At 37.8% G+C, this 18733-nt stretch overlaps 1 protein-coding gene across 4 annotated transcripts in view; it reads right to left on the bottom strand.

Moving 5' to 3' along the window:
• Positions 1-18733, bottom strand: part of cdc42bpaa (CDC42 binding protein kinase alpha (DMPK-like) a) — a 72292-nt gene that overhangs the window by 37055 nt on the left and 16504 nt on the right. For all 4 annotated transcript variants that reach the window (XM_016278081.1, XM_016278084.1, XM_016278082.1 and 1 more), the window contains exons 3-5: positions 12757-12840; positions 12558-12653; positions 10314-10462 (exon numbers count right to left, since the gene is read on the bottom strand). In XM_016278081.1, the coding sequence (XP_016133567.1) occupies positions 10314-10462; positions 12558-12653; positions 12757-12840 (329 nt within the window). The remainder of the gene's footprint in view (positions 1-10313; positions 10463-12557; positions 12654-12756; positions 12841-18733) is intronic.

Raw genomic sequence — 18733 nt, 5'->3', positions numbered from 1 at the left:
GTCAGTGATAGAAATATGATTTAAGACGGTAGTGTAAGCAAGTTTAGTTTGAAAACGTTTAATAGTAAATAAGACACAATTAGACAATATTTTAATAAAATAATAATAATAATAATTTATTTGCAACAACTGATTGAGTACTGAATGCTGCACACACGCGTAGCGTTGTTAAGGTAACATTTGGTCAGTCATTCCCTTCGCCAAAAGAGAGTTTCAAATGCTTATACGAAACAGTAATGCCCTGCACCCTTCAAAGAACACACTTTAAGGGCTCTGCCCTTCGAAGGGAGTAGGGCATAGGGATGCTCACTTCTGTTTGGAATTCACCCCATGTCTCTTGTATCACCGCAGAGGCACAGACGCGCTCTCTCGTTTCATTCAAATGCAGCTTGCGTCTCAGTTTTTGATTGTATTGAAAATGAAATCAGAGGAATTTAGTATTAATACTACTATAATTTTGCTGTAGTGATCATATTGTCCTGACGATTGTTTTGTACACTGTTAATAATGGATTTATAAGATTTCAAAACATTAATCTCAATTCAATATTTCATATCCCCGTATTTATATATTATTATAGGTAAACAAAAAAAAATCTGTGTAATAAGTTAACTATGAATATACAATACATTATCCCTTAAATGTCAACCTGATAGTTTGAACGGTCGTTCGTCTTGGCTCAAAGCCACTTGCTGCGAACTTTTCTTCGCGGAAACTTTGCGTTAAACAAGTGAGATACGAAATATTTAATCTCTAATCAATATTTTTTGTCCAATTATTTGCCCAGTTAGTTTTGGTGACCGTCCTCGATTAAATTGCCTTCAAGACTCTTGCAAAAGCCAAAATACAACCAGACCACCGATTTGGTCCTTTTAGATGGCTGAAAAATCTCCCGAGCGCTGTCACTGCCTTCCGCTATTTCATCTAGTGCAAAAAACAACAACACTGCATTGCTGCTTCTGCGTCAGACTGATGCTGGCTGGACAGGATTTACCGCGAGTTTTTTAAAGCGCGATAATCAAATATACGGTTTTGATGATAATTACATTTTAAACGATAATACTAACCGTCAGGGCATTTTATCGTGATGTATCGTGAAACCGGTAATCGTTACATCCCTAATAACAAATTCATATTGTTTATTGCAATTAAATATGTGAGATCAGTACAGAGAAGAGTTATAAATGACCTTAGTGTGTGAATGATCATGCAACGGTTTATTCCCTCAGGGTCTCTTTAACACACACACAGAGACAAGAGGGGCAGCAGCTGGTCAGTCAGTAGATGGGCAGGTGGTGGAAGACAGTGTGAGTGTGTGTGTGTGTGTGTGTGTGTGTGTGATAGAGACAGTAAAGGATCAGTGAGCACTGAGGAACAGAGCTGGGGTGTTAAAAATAACTTCTCTTTCTCTCTCAGTAAGCCCAAAACTGCTCTGACCCACAGAACATTCCAACACACTTATTAGACGCTCTCTGAAGGACATGATTCTGATTGGTCCAGTATGGCATTCTGGAGCCAAATATTTATTTAATGACTGTATAATTTATGGACAATCATGTTTTATTTAAGGATTCAGAAAATAGTCATGTAAACATATGCACAGTCAGACAGTACACATATGCTACACATCAGGGTTCTGATCATCATATCAGGGTTTATTTTGCCATAATCACTAAAGTATTAATATTTTAATTCAGCAAGGATGCAGTAAATTGATCAAAAGTGACAGACATTTACAATGTTACAAAATATTTCAAAAGATCCGCTGCACGGATGCGCTGTTTTCGTTCAAATCAAAGCATAAATACACGTAGAAAACGAATCCTTGTGTCGTGGCTGACACAGAGAAGCGTACACTGCTTGCGTTCAGTGGACATTCTCCAAAATGGCACTACAGTGATGCGGAGAGACGAATTGTTGAATAAAGTCATTATTTTTGTTTTCTTCACATACAAAAAGTATTCTCGTCGCTTCATAACGTTACGGTTGAACCACTGATGGCAGATGGACTATTCTGACGATGTCTTTCAGACTTTTCTGGACCTTGACAGTGTAATTTACTTGCCAGTCAATCACACAGTCACAAGCCTCCCGGTTTTCATCCAAAATATCTTAAATTGTGTTCTGAAGATGAACGAAGCTTTTACGGGTTTGGAACGACATGGGGGTAAGTGATTAATGACAATTTTAATTTTGGGGTGAAGCACCCCTTTAATACATTTCAGTGTTGCTCTTCTGTTTATTTGGAAAATGTAACATGTTCAGCATTGTGTTATACTGATGTTCAATATAAAAACAAAGGACAGGAAAACCAGTTGACCTAGAGGAAATTACACAAATGGATGAGGAAAAAGAGAAAGAAACTAAGGGAATGTCCAAGGGGGAAAAAAGTCATTTAAAAACAGACTTGCACAAAAAATAAATCAATAAATAATAAATGCAGAAAGCAGTTGCCTAATAAAGATGGAGCCTGGGAGAAAAAAGCAGTGGAGTGATGCCCTATTAAGGCAAGCGTCTGATGCCAACCTCACTGCATAACAGCAAAACCACTGGAAACTCTTATCAGATGAGCTACTGTGTTTACAGAAAATGAGATTCGTACTGCCAAGACACTGAGACAGACAGAATTCTACACATTCCCTATATTAACATCGTGAGAGAGACTCTTCTTAGTTTACTTTGCAGAACTTGTGTTTGCAAAGGCAAGCATCACTATTACTAGTGCTTGAGCTGATTTGAATAAACCCCTAACACTAACTATTTGTCATGCCAATAAAGTACTGTTGAATTTGCATTGCCAGAAAGAGATAGCACTGAACGAACTGCAACAGTTTCCCATGGCTAGGCGGTCCAAAGTCATGAGCTGTACTTAAAACCCTGCAATTTTCCCTATAAATGTGTAAACAGTAAACACTGATGGCCTTTAGCATGACCCAACATTCCTTTCTCTTGCGTCTATTTGTTATTTGTCAGTCTTGCGAGTGGAAAGGGGGTGGACAAAACTGCAGACATCTCCCCCAACCCTTTCGCAAATAGGCCACTTACAGTGGTGACTACTAGCAGCTATTTTCTCTTCCTGATTTTCTCTTTCCACAAAGACAGATGGGGAAAAAAACTCCTTCCTGCAGTTCACAAAACTTTTAGAATTAAGTGCTATTCACAATAAAAATGGGCAACAAAAATGAGCAGTTCTGGACATATAAACAGAGAGCTTGTTGTCTATTGGTCAGTGAAAAAATAAATAAATAAAATAAAATGCTCAGTGTAAGTTAGTCCATCTCACTTTATGGTGTCCAGCTGGCTTTAAATGCTTTTGTTAAGAGCATTCCAGACAACGCACACATTCCCAGACACTTCACATAAACCAATTAGCTACATATTAACAAATAAAGAGTCAAAGATGTCAGTGTTGTGCATTAAGCCTTCATAACGCACACAAAACAGAGATAGAGGACGAATGGTCAGAGAAAGGGAGGTAATCCTGCTTTAAAAGAGCATGGTTGATCTGTGGACACCATCTGCTCTGACTTCAGACAGACCGAGAGAAGCGTCATGGCTTACTGACCACTAACATCTCCGACGGTCAGCTGTCCAGCCTGGAAATTAGACATCACTTCCTATGAGGATCAGAACAACTAGCAGTGGTGTACCATTTCCACTTCCTTCAGGTTTTACACCACATCCTGTTTAGTGATTTACATCAGGCTGCAACTTCCTTAACAGGTGCTGTTTTTCTTAAATGCACATAAAATAACTTAAAGGGGTCATATGATGCGATTTCAAGTTTTCCTTTCTCTTTGGAGTGTTACAAGCTGATTGTGCATAGATAAGATCCCTGAAGTTGCAAAGACTAAAGTCTCAAAACCATAGAGATATTCTTCATCAAAGTTAAGACTCTGCCACGCCCCCCTAAAACGGCTCGTTCTAACACGCCCCCACATATCTACCTCACTATGTGGAAATATTAGCATAATGCGCCCAAATGTTCACGCAAAGAAAGAAGGCATGGTTTCAGGAACCGCAGTTAGTGTTGAAGCAGCATGTCAGGGAGACGCTGTGTGTTTCTAGGTGAAAGCAAAAGCACTTTATTTGGCCTTCCGAAAGAACATATTCTGTTACACCAAATACATAAAATAATGATCTTTAAAAAAGCATCATATGACCCCTTTAAAAACGCCCAGAATATACAACAAGCATGTGAACATCATAAGGATGGAGTTACTGCAACCCAGAACAACGGGATATAGATGTGTATATATACTGTATGTATATATATATATATATATATATATATATATATATATATATATATACACACACACACACACACACATATACAAAATACATTAAGTAAATAAAAAAATTATTCATATTAAAAAAAATAAAGCAAATAAAATTGGTACATTATTTAAGATAAATACATAAAGACCTAAATTAGGGAATACACAGGGACTTTGCATGATGAGTCAAAACATTTGCATGATGAGTCAAAATGTATTTATTTATTATTTTTATTTTATTTTATATTTATTTTTTACATGACATTGCACATGACAAGCAATAAGTACACTCCCCCAAATATCTTCCTCTCAAATAGTACTGGGAAGTTTTAATAATTTTTTATGAATTGGTTCTATTGGATGGTTTATCTAATTAAAAACTTAATGAATAAATAAATAATATTGATCCACCCAAAAATTTATATTCTGTCATAATTTACTCAACCGCATGTCGTACCAAACCTGAATGACTTTCTTTCTTCTGTGGAACATTAAAGAAGATATTCTGAAGAATGTTGGTAACTAAACAGTTTCGGTTCTCACTGACATCCATTATATGGTAAAAAAATAAAATAAATAATAATACAATGGAAGTCAATGGGAACTGAAGCTGTCTGGTTATCAACATTCTTCAGAATTTTTCTTTTGCATTCCACAGAAAAAATGTCATACAAAAAACATCATACAGTCATACAGATTTGGAATGACATGAGGGTGAGTAAATAATGACAGAATGTTAATTTTTGGGGACTAAAAATGAATAAAACTGACTAAAATTACTAAAAATGACTAAAACCTGTGGTGCTATGAAACTTAAAGACAAGTTTTATAGCACCACAGTTTTTAGTTTGAAGATCCCAAATTCCACAATTATAGCCTTAGACAAACAAAGACACATCTTCATTAAAGCTGATTTAATTCCCAGTTAAAAAAAAAATAGAACGAAGAATGAAAAACAATTGACTGTTATCTGTAAGGATGCTGACTAAGGCGTTTTCGATCATTAGCTGATGACAGCTATTGGCATTCAACTCTCGGAGACCCTAAGGACCTGTCCAACCCATCAGGTTATCGTCCCGAGAGAGATGGAAAAGGGGTGGAACTTCAGGAATTCTGATCAATATCTGCACACAATCCAGGGGAAGGTCAATAACTGGATTAATCACAAACGAACCAAGCTGAAACACTAGAGTGAAGATCTCAGGAGCTTCAGAATGACTGAGGGGCGTGTTTGCCAATGCGATAGAGGCCGACCTCATGATCAGAATGTGCTCCAGGCCTGATTTTCTCCACCAGCAACTCATGCAAGCAGAAAACATGCACACCTGAATCAATATTAACCCAGATTACACAATCGCTTAGAGCGGAGCTGTGATGGAGAGGTTCATTCCCCATCCAAAACACCCCTGAGAAGAATCGTACAAGAAGAGACGAAACTTGACATTCTTAAACAACAATAGCCTATGGTAACGGATGGCTTCCTCTAGTTGGATATTCCCTGTACTTCATAAACTCAAGCCTTACAGTTACACTGTGAAGCTGTGAACCGCCAAACAAAGGTCACGGAGTAGTTTACTGCTGACTTTAGTGTCGGCTTCCTGGTGAAAGAGACCGCAGGAATGCGAGGGGGCTTTCTCCTGTTGCCTCCAGGATTCTGCAGATGGTGATCAGAGATGTGGTCGAGCATCTGGGCTTGAGATCTCGCCTCAGAAGCTGCAGTGCTGTTCATTCCTCTGGGAGCTCCTGAAATTCCAGGCAAAGATGGACGATCCTGGCGATCCCATGAGGCTGCGCAGCTGTGCCACACCACACCCTGTACCAGAAACCCTTCAAGCACCCTTAGAATCTCACGACACACTTCGGTTATGTTCAGAATGGAATATTAGCATACAGTGTGTTATAATTCCTTCTTTTATTTTGTACCAATACCGACATTGCAAACTAGTATGCTACATTTTGTTGCACGTTTAATTTAACAAATTGTGGCCAATTTATAATCTCAGAAATTAAAAAAAAAAAATACATGTGACAAAAAATTGTGGTTGATAATGTTTCCATTTCATCCACCCCTTTGGAAATGGCAGGTCAAGTTAAGTGCACTGCATTGAGGGATACCACAGAAACAGATTTTCTTCCAAACCAGCACAGATGCAAAAACATCTGCTGATATCATCTTGGCTTACTAGTATGGCAACCTGAACATAACCCACCCAACACTACAAAATCAAGCCAAGAGCACATTGCAGTTATATTTCACTTCAAAATCAAAAGAAAAAAAAAAGTGAAATTATATTTTGAAAAAAGAAAATTAAGCATATTATTAGGGCTATTAAGATATTTCGCATTGAGACATTCCTTCCCCTAATTTTACCATTAACACTACGCCAAATAAATCTACTTATTACTGTAATGAGTAAAAAGACTGATATATTATTTAAATAGTAAAGTATTTACATAACACATTTGTACCATCTTTAATTTATGCTGAAACTAAATACAAATCATTATACTACAGTATTTTTCAACGCAATACGGTAAAAAATAAATATAAATGTAAAAAAAAAAAAACATTACAAATAAATAAAATAAATGATCATAATACTAGGGTTTTGTTTTTTCAAAGTAATACAGCAAAAAAATATATAAAATAAATAAATATAATAATAAATAATCTGATGACAACCACTACTGGAAATGAAGGTTAAAACATCTTAATGGCAAAACATCTGGGCCATTTACAGTAGTAAGTCTTTGGTGGAGGAAATGTGTTTAATTGTCATGCGAAAAATCTTAATGGTCCTAAAACAGACCTTGTGCATCAGTCTTCCTTAGGGCCTTTTGCACCGCGGGAACCTTTTCATAGTACCAGAACCAATTGTGGAACTACCCACTTTTTGGCGTTTTTGCACTGCAGGAACTGGGTGCGATTTTAGTACCGGACTGCCTTTTTCGAGAACCAAATTAGCTCCTACTCCGGAGCAGGGTCTAACCAGCACAACTGGTACTACCCGTGACGTAAGTAGACATTGATTGGCCAAACGCGTACGAAAACGCCCTCACCCGCCATGATTTAAAACGCAGTGTAAACATATTGTAAACATTGTGTCAACTTATTTCGCAAGTATGGAGAACAGCGATAGATGGACGGACGCTGAAGTGCAGGCACTTGTAGCAAATGTAGCACTGCCAGTTGTCGTTGGAGATTCTTAGTCCTCCTTTCCGTTCTTTCAATCACTTTACGTATACGTCGACATTCCATGTCCATTATTGTGAAACCCGCCAGACACAACAAGCACACAGCTCCGATCACAGTGTCCTCCATCCTCCGGTTGTTAACGTTGTTCTTCTTTGTTTCCGTTGTTGAACTCCGCGCACAAATGACATCGCTGTCGACCGGCTTACGTCACTTCCTAGTACACACTGTCTGTGCGAATGCAACCCTTTAAATGGTACTGGGAAATAGTTTGCGAAAAATCGTTCCAGTACTTTAGTACAGTACATTTAGTTCTGGAACTAAAGCGGTGCGAAAGGCCCTCTTGTGTAAATGCAAAAGTAATTTCTTATTGGCTTTAGCTGATTGTGAATTATTTGTCCAAATGAAAACAGCCATGACGGCACTGCAAAAACTGTTCAGTGATAAGGTAACCTGACAGCTAGTTGAGAGAATTTCAGGCAACATGAGTAAATGTGGCCAACATAATGAAAGGTTTAACTTTATTAAAATGAGCAGCAAGTCAATGCATCGACCGTCAATAAGAGTGAAGCCACCGGAGTTCACATAATCAGAGCCGAGCCAGACCGCAGACGACAGTGGTGTGACTGTCAGAGCCTCAGAAGTGACAACGAGGTGTCAAAATCCCAGACACGCCGCTGGGCTCTCGGAGGAATATGAGTGTTAGATGTCTCTCAGATGCTGGTCAGACTCGCTCATAGCCAGACGCTGAGGGGAGGAGCTCAAAATACCCTGCATTCAGGAGATTGTTACTGCTGGTCTGCTGGTGTTCAGAGGGTTTGTCCGGGGAGTGTCACATACCTGTGTGCATGTGGAATGAAAGTAATGTGGGAGCTGAAGCGCTGACCTCTGGTGAACAGGTCGGTGCAGCGGTCAACACTGCGCTCAGCTTACAGACATGGAGTCCAGTCGACTGGAGCTGAACATACAATTAAGAAATCGATACCGTCAACCCAGCCCTAGCGTCCACACAGCTGACATGTTTACCTAATGTAATTTATCCACACTGAATTAGACACTGACACCATAAAAATGTGCTATCAGAGAAGCGCTAATCAAACATTGTAAACTATTTATAGTAGTCCGCATAATCTTAAATCATAAAGAAACATGATGGAGACACTGTAGCCTCCTGGACATCTAGTCAAAGTTCAAAACTGTTGTTTTAGACAGTTATTAAAGGGCGCACATCATAAAAAAGCATATTCCTTCCTATTCTGAACTAAAACACCAATCTGGCATTTATAACACTCCTCACAGACAATTTTCTAGAAAACAAACAGCTGAAATGGTCAGAAATACAGTCGAAATTATTATGAAAAAGTAAATTATGATATGCTATCAACATGAACACATTTTACTTTATAAAGTGACTTATTTTCAAGTAAAAAAAGTAAGGTGGGACTTAATTTTATCCTTATGAAATTGATTGGATTGTAAAAAGTGACAGGTGGTTTGATGGGAGGAGCAGAAAAAGTCAAATGTATTACTGCATCAGTCAAAAAGGACGATCATTTCAGAGGAAAGCCAGTTATATTTAGATTTTTAAAAACTGCAAAGAAAAGTGCATTTTGTATTTGGAAAAATGTGCACAGATGATTGTGCACAATAAGACCAGAAACATGTGTTCAGAAAGTACACGGGGTCAATTTCACTTTTATGTTTACTTCTTTTCAGTTGATAAGATATTTAACAAAACTCCAAATATGGAACCAAAAACACAAATTCTTCCTAATCAAACCATGAAAACTCCAGCGCAGCCATGTTCATTCACATAAGAGAGATATAAGATAAGAGGAACAGCTGTCTTGGCCAAAATGTGTCACAGTTTATCACTGAACATATGGTGTGAGAGCTGACTACCACTCAAACGCAAACAGCTTTAAATGGACAGAAGGAATGCAGATGAAGCGTATCAACACAAGCACGCTGCTGCAGGGGAAAAACATGCACTTTATATTCTAATAGTGAATAACAAGCACATGAGAGAGTAAAAACACCGTCAGCAAAGGAAATTGTGCGATATGTAACAGCCTTGCAGAACTGAAAAGCATCCAGCATGAGGGACAGAATGACAGGAAACTCACAGCCTGGCACACAAATAGGCAACTTCCTGCATAAATGACAACAATGGAAGGCCCGCCCCTTTGTCAATCTGGTCTACTCGGCACCTAAAGTTTAGCTTGGTGTTTTACTATGGATGAGGTTATGTAACGATTCATTTCAAGCTTGAGTAAATCTGTCCAAAACTGGACAACGCACTTAAACGTGGGTAAAAATAGAACTACGTCTATTTTCCCTTCTTTGGAAGGGAGTTGCCCACAGTATCATACCCCTTTTAAATTGTCCAAAACATATCTCTCACGGCCGGGGTGGCTACTAAACCTGTAATTATAGTCTTTATTTGAGTTCTCAGAGCTCATACTGTATGTACGGACCTCTGCTAGGCTCCACAGCGGCAGCCTGCAATTAGTAAGACCAGAATAAATCAATTCCACTGGAGCCACATCTGAGAGGCCAGGCGCCTCCGAGCGTTATCCCTGAAAGTGCGCTCCATGTATAGAACGCAATAGCAACTTAGCAAGCAAAGGCAGCACTGAAATGTGCTCTGTAATTGTTGAAATCAGAACAATTTGGTCACTTCCTGTGTTCCCAAAAGAATTCACATTCCCACAGACCAGCACACACAAATCATTTCCATGCAGTTTGCTCCAAATGTCACAATGTCGTGCAGCAGAAACAAAAAAAAGAGAGAGAAGGACAAGAAAAACCAGGCCGGTTCACGAGAACAATGATCTCACCTGTGGACATAGTGGAGCTGATGCACAGAATCAATCGCCAGAACCATTTCAGCCAGGTAGAATCTGGCCATGTCCTCTGGCAAACGGTCCTCAAACTTGCTGAGAAGAGTCAAGAGGTCACCACCCACGTAGTAATCCATCACCAGGTACTGCAGAAGACAGACATGTCAGAACTGAACGGTGTAAAAGCAGACAGACACCAGATACAAAAGAAATGTGCATGCTTACAACTGTACACTGAAAGTTAGAGCCACCGAAAAAATTGAATGATATCTAGCTAGCTAAAATGATAGATAAAATAACAGACAGACAGACAGATAGACAGATAGATAGATATTGAACGATAGATAGATAGATAGATAGATAGATAGATAGATAGATAGATAGATAGATAGATAGATAGATAGATAGATAGATAGATAGATAGATAGATAGATAGATAGATAGATAGATAGATAGAAGCACTCAGAAGCCTACCAGGAATTGAGTTTGTTTTTTTGACCCTTAAAGAAATAGTTCACCCAAAAATTAAAATTCAGTCATCATGTCGTCCCAAACCATGATTTCTGTCTTCCATGAAACTCAAAAGGTGAATTTTTGAGGAACATCCTGGCTGCTCTTATCCAAACTGAGTCTGAGGCTTTTGTGTTCCGTGGAAGAAAGTCATACAGTCATATAATATCTTTCAAAAAAGCTTCTTTAAATTCACATGAAAACTGAATCTTCAGACAATAATACTGTTTAAAAAATGGATTGTTTAAATAACTTTTAAAAGGTTAGAACCTATTACATGATCAAAACTCCAGTGTTGAAATACACAATGAAGTTATTGTGCTGATCTGTTTGCGCAGAGGTTTTATGCTTTTGTTCTCTGTGCAGCTCTAGTTTTGGATTTCTACTTTGCTTTAATGAGATTTCAAACTTGGAACATTCTCTGCTCACTCTGCGGTTCAGCATGACACTGTTACTTAATCTCAACATTGCGCAGCCATTTTTGGTCAAACACCCTCCTGTCCTCTGTCTCTAGGCCGTGTGAGTTGTTTTTACTTACAGCTAGGACTGTAACCTGGACTTTATTAATCAAAGTGTGTTTGGAAACCAGGCCTGTTTTACCCACAGCAGGTTGTTGAACTGTACTCAAAATGTAAGAGGGGGATCTGTTGGCCTCACAAATGACAATAGACTGTGGAACTGTCTCTCAGGGGTGAGAAAATTGATTGGAATAAAACTTGAGGTCACTTTTTTTATGTATCTGTTAAGCTGGATTTTAGAAACTGGGAGTCGTTTCTAGAAACCACTCGCTAATTTATTATGAAACCGGGCTCGATATATTATGCAGTTGTACTTTTCAAGTAAACTGATCTTGTTTTAAGGATGCTGAGATATTTAACTAGAAAACAGTCCTTTGTATTGTGAAAGTCATCTTGATTTAGTCTGTTCTGCTCTGTTAGTAGAGCAAATGCCTTCTAGTGGACTATATTTGGGTTCTGAGCATATGAGATGTAAAAGTACTGGTGCGTTTGTATTTTAAATTAAAAAGATAAAGCTGCTACATCTGGGATGAATGGATAAGAGACTATAAGAAACATATTGAGTTCTTGATCCGTCTTTCTGCTTGCTGATGAAGAGCTCATTTAGGAGTCAGGACCTGATTCAATGCCAAACCAGTGCAGTTCCACAGACAAACCCCACTGCACCCAGAATGCCTTTTGATATATGACTAATATGATGGATGCACCTTTACATTTGGTTCTTATGCGGTTATACATGCCATTCTGCTCGTGTAATGCAAGTCAAATAATGCAGTGCATGTGCAGTTTCCTATAATTCATCTGTAGCGCTTCATTCTGAGAACTGATAACAGCAGGACTGCAGGACTTCTCTGGAGACTGTTATTTCCCCAGCATGTTTACTGTGGAGAGTAGTTTACATGGGTGCACATACCAATGATGACAAGGACTTACACGTACACATAGACACACTTACACACACACATACTTGTAAATGTGGTTTACGGGGATTCTCCATAGACGTAGTGGTTTTTGTGCTGTACAAACTGTATTTTCTATCCCCTTACCCTAAACATACCCCTAAACCTACCACTCACACAAAACTACTGCCATTTTTTTGACTTTTAAAAAATGCGATAGATAGATAGATAGATAGATAGATAGATAGATAGATAGATAGATAGATAGATAGATAGATAGATAGATAGATAGATAGAAGCACTCAGAAGCCTACCAGGAAGTTGTCATCCTGAAAGGCATAGAACAGTCTGGTGATCCACTGACAGTCCCCGTTCACCAGCACGTCCCGCTCCTCCCGGAAACAAGCTGTCTGGAAACAAGACGACACATTTATTTACATTTGCCACTCAAATCTAAGTTTTCCTTACCAAACTAATTCATTTTGAGTTAGAAAGACTCGAGAGTGTTTGTACCTCTGCTCTTTTCAGCATCTCCCACTTGTTGAGGATCTTCATGGCAAACACCTTGTCTGAACTTTTCACCTTTACAACTGCTACCTGTAATGCACCGGAAAACACACAGAGATCTGACACCCGGCTCTCCATTAAGAAAGCATGAGGGGATTTCTAGAGGTCCCGATGAGATAAGCCGCTTTGTATTGCTTTTGTTCCATCTAGATTACCAGATCACACATGGAAGTGGTTATCAGTGACAGTAGAGTGTAAACCTTGAGTTAAAGGGCAGGTCAGGTTACTGCGGGTGTACACACACACACACACACACACACACACACACAGAGCTATGAAATTATAATATAACTCATACTGGGGGAAGAAAGCATTCTTCACAAAAACACACACTCAGAACTCAAGTAAAAACACAATCAGCTGGCAGCAATTCGATCTCAAGTCAGTGACAATTTCACTGAAAGCCCAAATCCAATTTTAAAAAATCAAACGTTGAACTGCAAAATATGACTTTGAAATCTGACCCAAGCCACTTTTGATAACATCTTTTATTATAATTAAAAATTTTGTATAACTTTATGTTTTTACTCATTTTTATTAACTAAAATAATTAAATATAATATAAATATATATTATATAATTTATAATAATAATAAATATAATAAATAATAAATATTTTATATTATATATTACATAAATATTGTTACATACAATTTATCATTTCTAACATTTAATTTCAAACATAAGATATATAATATATAATTATTACATATAATAATGTAATAATGATGGGTTTTGCGGAGCAAAAAACTAATTATAGGGAACATTGATCCAAACACATTCACCTAAATGGCACATAATGGACAAATAAAATGATGTTTGGTCCGGACATTTGTGTAAGCATCATGAGGAAAGGAAGGAAAGTGGAATGGGCATATATTTATCTTGAACTTAAGGTGTCTAAGCAAAACAACGGTGTGATTCACTCCCTACGATTAAATAAGCCAAAACAAGCACGCATTGAGAGGTCTGCACATTCCAGTCCGAGCCAGGATACCAGACAGAAATCACGCTCTTCTCTTTTCCTTACACTTGATAGAGACTTAAAATAAACCAATGGCACAGACCTTAAAATTCAGTTTATGGTTGCTAAGAAAAGCTAGAGTATTTGTTAAAAGTTTAAGCAAATATCAAATCGAAAGGACCCAGGGACTGGAAAGCAACTTTTAAAATAGCATTCTGAGCGCTGGCATTGTGCCCTCAAAACACACAGCCTTACATGGGCCAAACTCCCACAACGCAACCTTTAAAATACAGCTTTGGAAAACGAATTATTACTCAAAAATGACATTTAACTTCTGTCATAACATTGTCAACAGTACGAGATGTGTGGGTGGACAAGAGCGAGCAATTCAAATGAAAAAGGCAATGAAACCAGAGAAAAGAGGAAGAGCAAGAACATTTGTTATTTAGTCTGATTCACTGATTTCTACAATGTGGAAAACACTGATGGAATCGTGGAATTCAGTCATAAAAATTTCTTATAAGATAAAACATATTATAGGGCCCTATTATTGTAAAATAAATTTACATTTATTTATTTATTTAGTCATTTAGCCGACGCTTTTATCTAAAGCGACTTACAAATGAGGACAATAAAAGCAGTCAAAACTAACAAAAGAGCAACAATATATAAGTGCAAATGACAAGTCTCGGTTAGCCTAACGCAGTACACGTAGCAAGGTGTATATATATATATATGGTTAAGGAGCTGCTTGGATTGATTTGGGCAGGTCATTCCACCAGGAGGGAACAGTTAATGAAAAAGTCAGTGAAAGTGATTTTGTGCTTCTTTGAGATGGCACAATAATACGCCGTTCACTTGCAGAACGCAAGCTTCTAGAGGGCACATAACTCTGAAGTAATGAATTTAGGTAAATGGGTGCAGAGCCAGTGGTGGTTTTGTAGGCAAACATTAATGCCTTGAATTTAATGCGAGCAGCTACTGGTAGTCAGTGCAAATTGATGAACAGAGGTGTGACATGCATTCTTTTCGGCTCATTAAAGATTAATCTTGCAGCAGCATTTTGGATTAATTGTAGGGATGCGCCAATCCGATATTAATATCGGGTATCGGCTCCAATAGTGCTATTTTTCTCAGCTCGGGTATCGGTCAGAGTGAGCTGATCCAAATCTGAGATTTTTTTGTGTGTTTTTTTCCCCCCGATTGTGCGAATTATTCTGTTACTTCTGAAGCCATACAATAGCTTAATGTGAGCTACACATTAATATTTATGTCCTTACATTAAAGTTCACACAAACTCTTTTCTCCGCTGTGGCTGTCAGTCATTCGTTCAGCCTTTAAACCCTGGTCACGTTCGATTACAGCCGTTGAGGGTTGACTGTACAAAAACAGTTCATGCTGCACTGTATTTGTTTTGTCCTATCATACTTATCATATGTTGTTGCCTTATTAAAAAAATATCCTATACATTTAAAATACATTTATTTTAATTCTATAGTATATACTTATATATAAATACATGAATGTTTTTAATGAATGGATTTTATAATAATAAAAATAGCAATGTGTAACATTTTACCATATTTAGTGCAACACTTTTATTTGTTCCCCACAAAATATTGTTTTTTCACTAAATGTTTGGATTTCTAAAATTATTGTGCACTGATTTTTCTAGAATAACTTTTGCTGCCGAATTATCCACTAACCTAGTTTATGATACATTTTTGTCATAGATTATAAATGAATGTTGAATTTATATAGTGCTTTATTGTGTATTGTTGTAGACCCAAAGCGCTTTACAATCATGGGGGGGGGTCTCCCCTCAACCACCACCAGTGTAAAGCATCCATTTGGATGATGCGACGGCAGCCACAGGACAGCGGCGCCAGTGCGCTCACCACACACCAGCTACAGGTGGAGAGGAGAGAGAGTCATAGAGCCAATCAAGTGGTTGGGGATTATTTGGAGGGGGGCAATTTGGCCAGGACACTGGGGTTACACCCCTACTCTTTACGAGAAGTGCCATGGGATTTTTTTTAATGACCACAGAGAGTCGAGACCTCAGTTTAACGTCTCATCCGAAAGACAATATAATAAAATAAAAGAAATATACATAGGCCTATATTTTTCATATTTGTTTATTTTATTTTTCTTTATAATGAAGTAGTCTGAAGGGCCTGATCTTCCTAATGTTGTATAAAGCAAATCTGCAGGACTGGGCAATTTTAGCAATGAGGTCTGAGAAATTCAGCTTATCATCAATCACTAAACTCCTAACCCTAACCCTAACTCCACCTAACTAAACTCCAAGGTTTCTAAATGGATCATTAAATTGTATAGGTTTCATTACTTAAAGTATGCTTTGCTAAAATTTAATTTAACCATTAAAATGGAATCCAGAAAAATGAAGAAAAAAAATTTAATCCAGAAAAATTTAAACGGAAAAAAATTGGAAAAAATAAAACTGAATTTGTACTTTTAAATTTGAACTTAAACTTTAAACAAAGTGCATGCATGCCTGTATCACAGCTATGAAATTGATTAATCAACAATCAATACTCTCAACTGATTAAATTCATGTCAATCATCAATTAATCACTGATCAGAGAAGAACCAGAGATGTTCTGAGAGATTTAGGCGATGCACTCTAGCCTGGCTCCTGTCAGGGTCTCTATGAAACCAGGATCAGGGCAACACAGGTCGGCCGGGGTGACAGGTCAACCTTAACACAGAGACGACCCTTTGACAGCTACAAAGAGCTCCGTTCAGAGAGTATGACACCCATCAGCCTCTGCTCAGTGTAACTCTCATTCTGCAGATGGTGATGGTGTCACAGAGTGAAAATAGGTTGACTTTGGCTGCTAAACTGTTAACTTAGGTTAAACACTTTGACATTTTCATGGGGTAACAAACTGTAATTTACTCAGTTTATGACACGTAAAATAACTTGGCATGCCTTTGGGTCGTGAATGAACTCTTTGCCCAAAAAACAACAATGGCACCACAAGGGTCCTGACCACTTCTCTGGCACTTAAACGACTAATTGGCTGCATCTCAATTCTCACACTTCTACATTTTGTCGAGTATGTACTTCACTGGTAAAAACTAGGGATGTGCGGGTCTAGTCGACTAAACGGTACAGATCCTACTAGTTGACACTGAAAACAATAGTCGATTACACGACAGAAAAACAAAGAAAAACAAAAACAGGATTTTATCATTCACATTACCATCATTTTAACAATGCATTTAAAACATTTGAAATAAGTTCAAAATAAAACGTTTGAAAAATAATACATTCTTTTTTAAAGTTTATCTGGGCGGAAACAAAATTTTTACCTCAGACCTCACATGCGTTTTCTTCGTGTCAGTTACGGCGAGTTCAAAAATGAGCATGCGAAAAACGAGAAGGTGTGGGATTATTTTGAATTAGAAGGAAACTGAAAAGTTTTGCGTAAACTGTGTAATGTCAAATTGTCTTACAATAACTCTACTGGAGCGATGCGTAATCATATTTAATGCAGGCACGCGTTAGCTTAGAGGCTGCGATCCCGTTCGCGCCGTCTATTCCTCTAACGAACCCCCACTTCGGTGGTGGTGCGGGATGTCCAGGCACTTTCTGAAACTCTATCGGCTTGCTTTTCGTTAAAAAGCTGCGTGCCTGCGACTTCAGTTCCTGTCGAGCGCATTTTTTCAAGTGCAGGAATTTTATTGTTAATATCTTCAGGTCCCGTCTTTCACCAGACCACGTTGATAATTTCACTGAACAAATAACGCATTGTCTGAGTAAGTAAAATGGGCATTGTTGCATTGTTTTATTTTTAGACAATATAGCCTACACGAAGTATGTTTTTAAAAGCCGTTTTAATGCTATTTCTTGATAAACCTTCCTATTGTTTTTTACTTGTGTTTTAATATGTTGGCTAACGTTATATGAAGATTAAGAATTCTGTCAGGATATAGATTTTTTTTTCCATTGTTCTGTATTTCCCCAGCTGATTTGAATAAATAAGCTATGCTTTGATCGACGTTGAGTGTATGCTCTTCTTTTATTTCTTTTGAACGACCATCTAAAATGAAATGATGATAACGTGAGGCAAGTGTGCGGCAAGCGGAATTCATTGAGGGATTTGACAGTGTGATTCATAGAGTAAGTATTTCAAATATAGGCTATGCTACACGCACACACAGGGTTTTTTTTTTTCTTACCATCTTTTGGGGGGTTCCTTGCTTTTAGACTAGTCGGATACAAAACTTCAGTTTAAACGACAGTCAAATTAGTCGTCGTGCACATCCCTAGTAAAAACACTGGAAAGTTCTAAACTTCATACAAAAAAACTATTTTAAGACATTTTAGACATCAAACAGCAACCTAACATGATACCAAAGTTGTTTATTGCACAAAGGTTTCTTAATAAAAAAAGCGAACTTAAGAGAACATTTTGGGTGCTATACACTATGGATAGTTAGGGCTGGATATTAGGGCTGCACGATTAATCGAATGCGATTGTCATGCGCATTTTGATAGTAATGCCGGTTCTGTAATCAGCAGGAAATCATCATCACGTGCTTTCAGATGGAGCAGAATTTACTACACATAGTAAATGTGTAGTTCACTGACAAGTTACGCAAAAAAAAACGATTTTATTGCGCAATTATGAAATCAAAGAAATCGTTCGCGATTATGACAGCTGTTTGTATAGCTTCTCAGTGAACTATGGCTCTGTGAAGTAAATGCTGCTCCATCTGAAAGCATGTGAAAATACCCCATTTAATAACATATTTTTACTCCAAACACACTTCATAATGTCAGTCTAGTGTTTGAAATAAATCCTTCTGTGAGATGATGTGGCTTCTTACACAGAATAAGGCACGCAACATATTTCATAGTATTTAAGCAGTGATGAAGGCATTGCATTATAAATATACTTTATTTTAATGAAAATTATAATAATAAGA

The sequence above is a fragment of the Sinocyclocheilus grahami genome, unplaced genomic scaffold (genome assembly GCF_001515645.1).
Source record: "Sinocyclocheilus grahami isolate Dianchi unplaced genomic scaffold, SAMN03320097.WGS_v1.1 scaffold118.1, whole genome shotgun sequence".
Classification (NCBI taxonomy): Eukaryota; Metazoa; Chordata; class Actinopteri; order Cypriniformes; family Cyprinidae; genus Sinocyclocheilus; species Sinocyclocheilus grahami.
The sequence above is the reverse complement of the archived record's forward strand: the minus strand, read 5'-3'. Positions and strand labels throughout refer to the sequence as shown.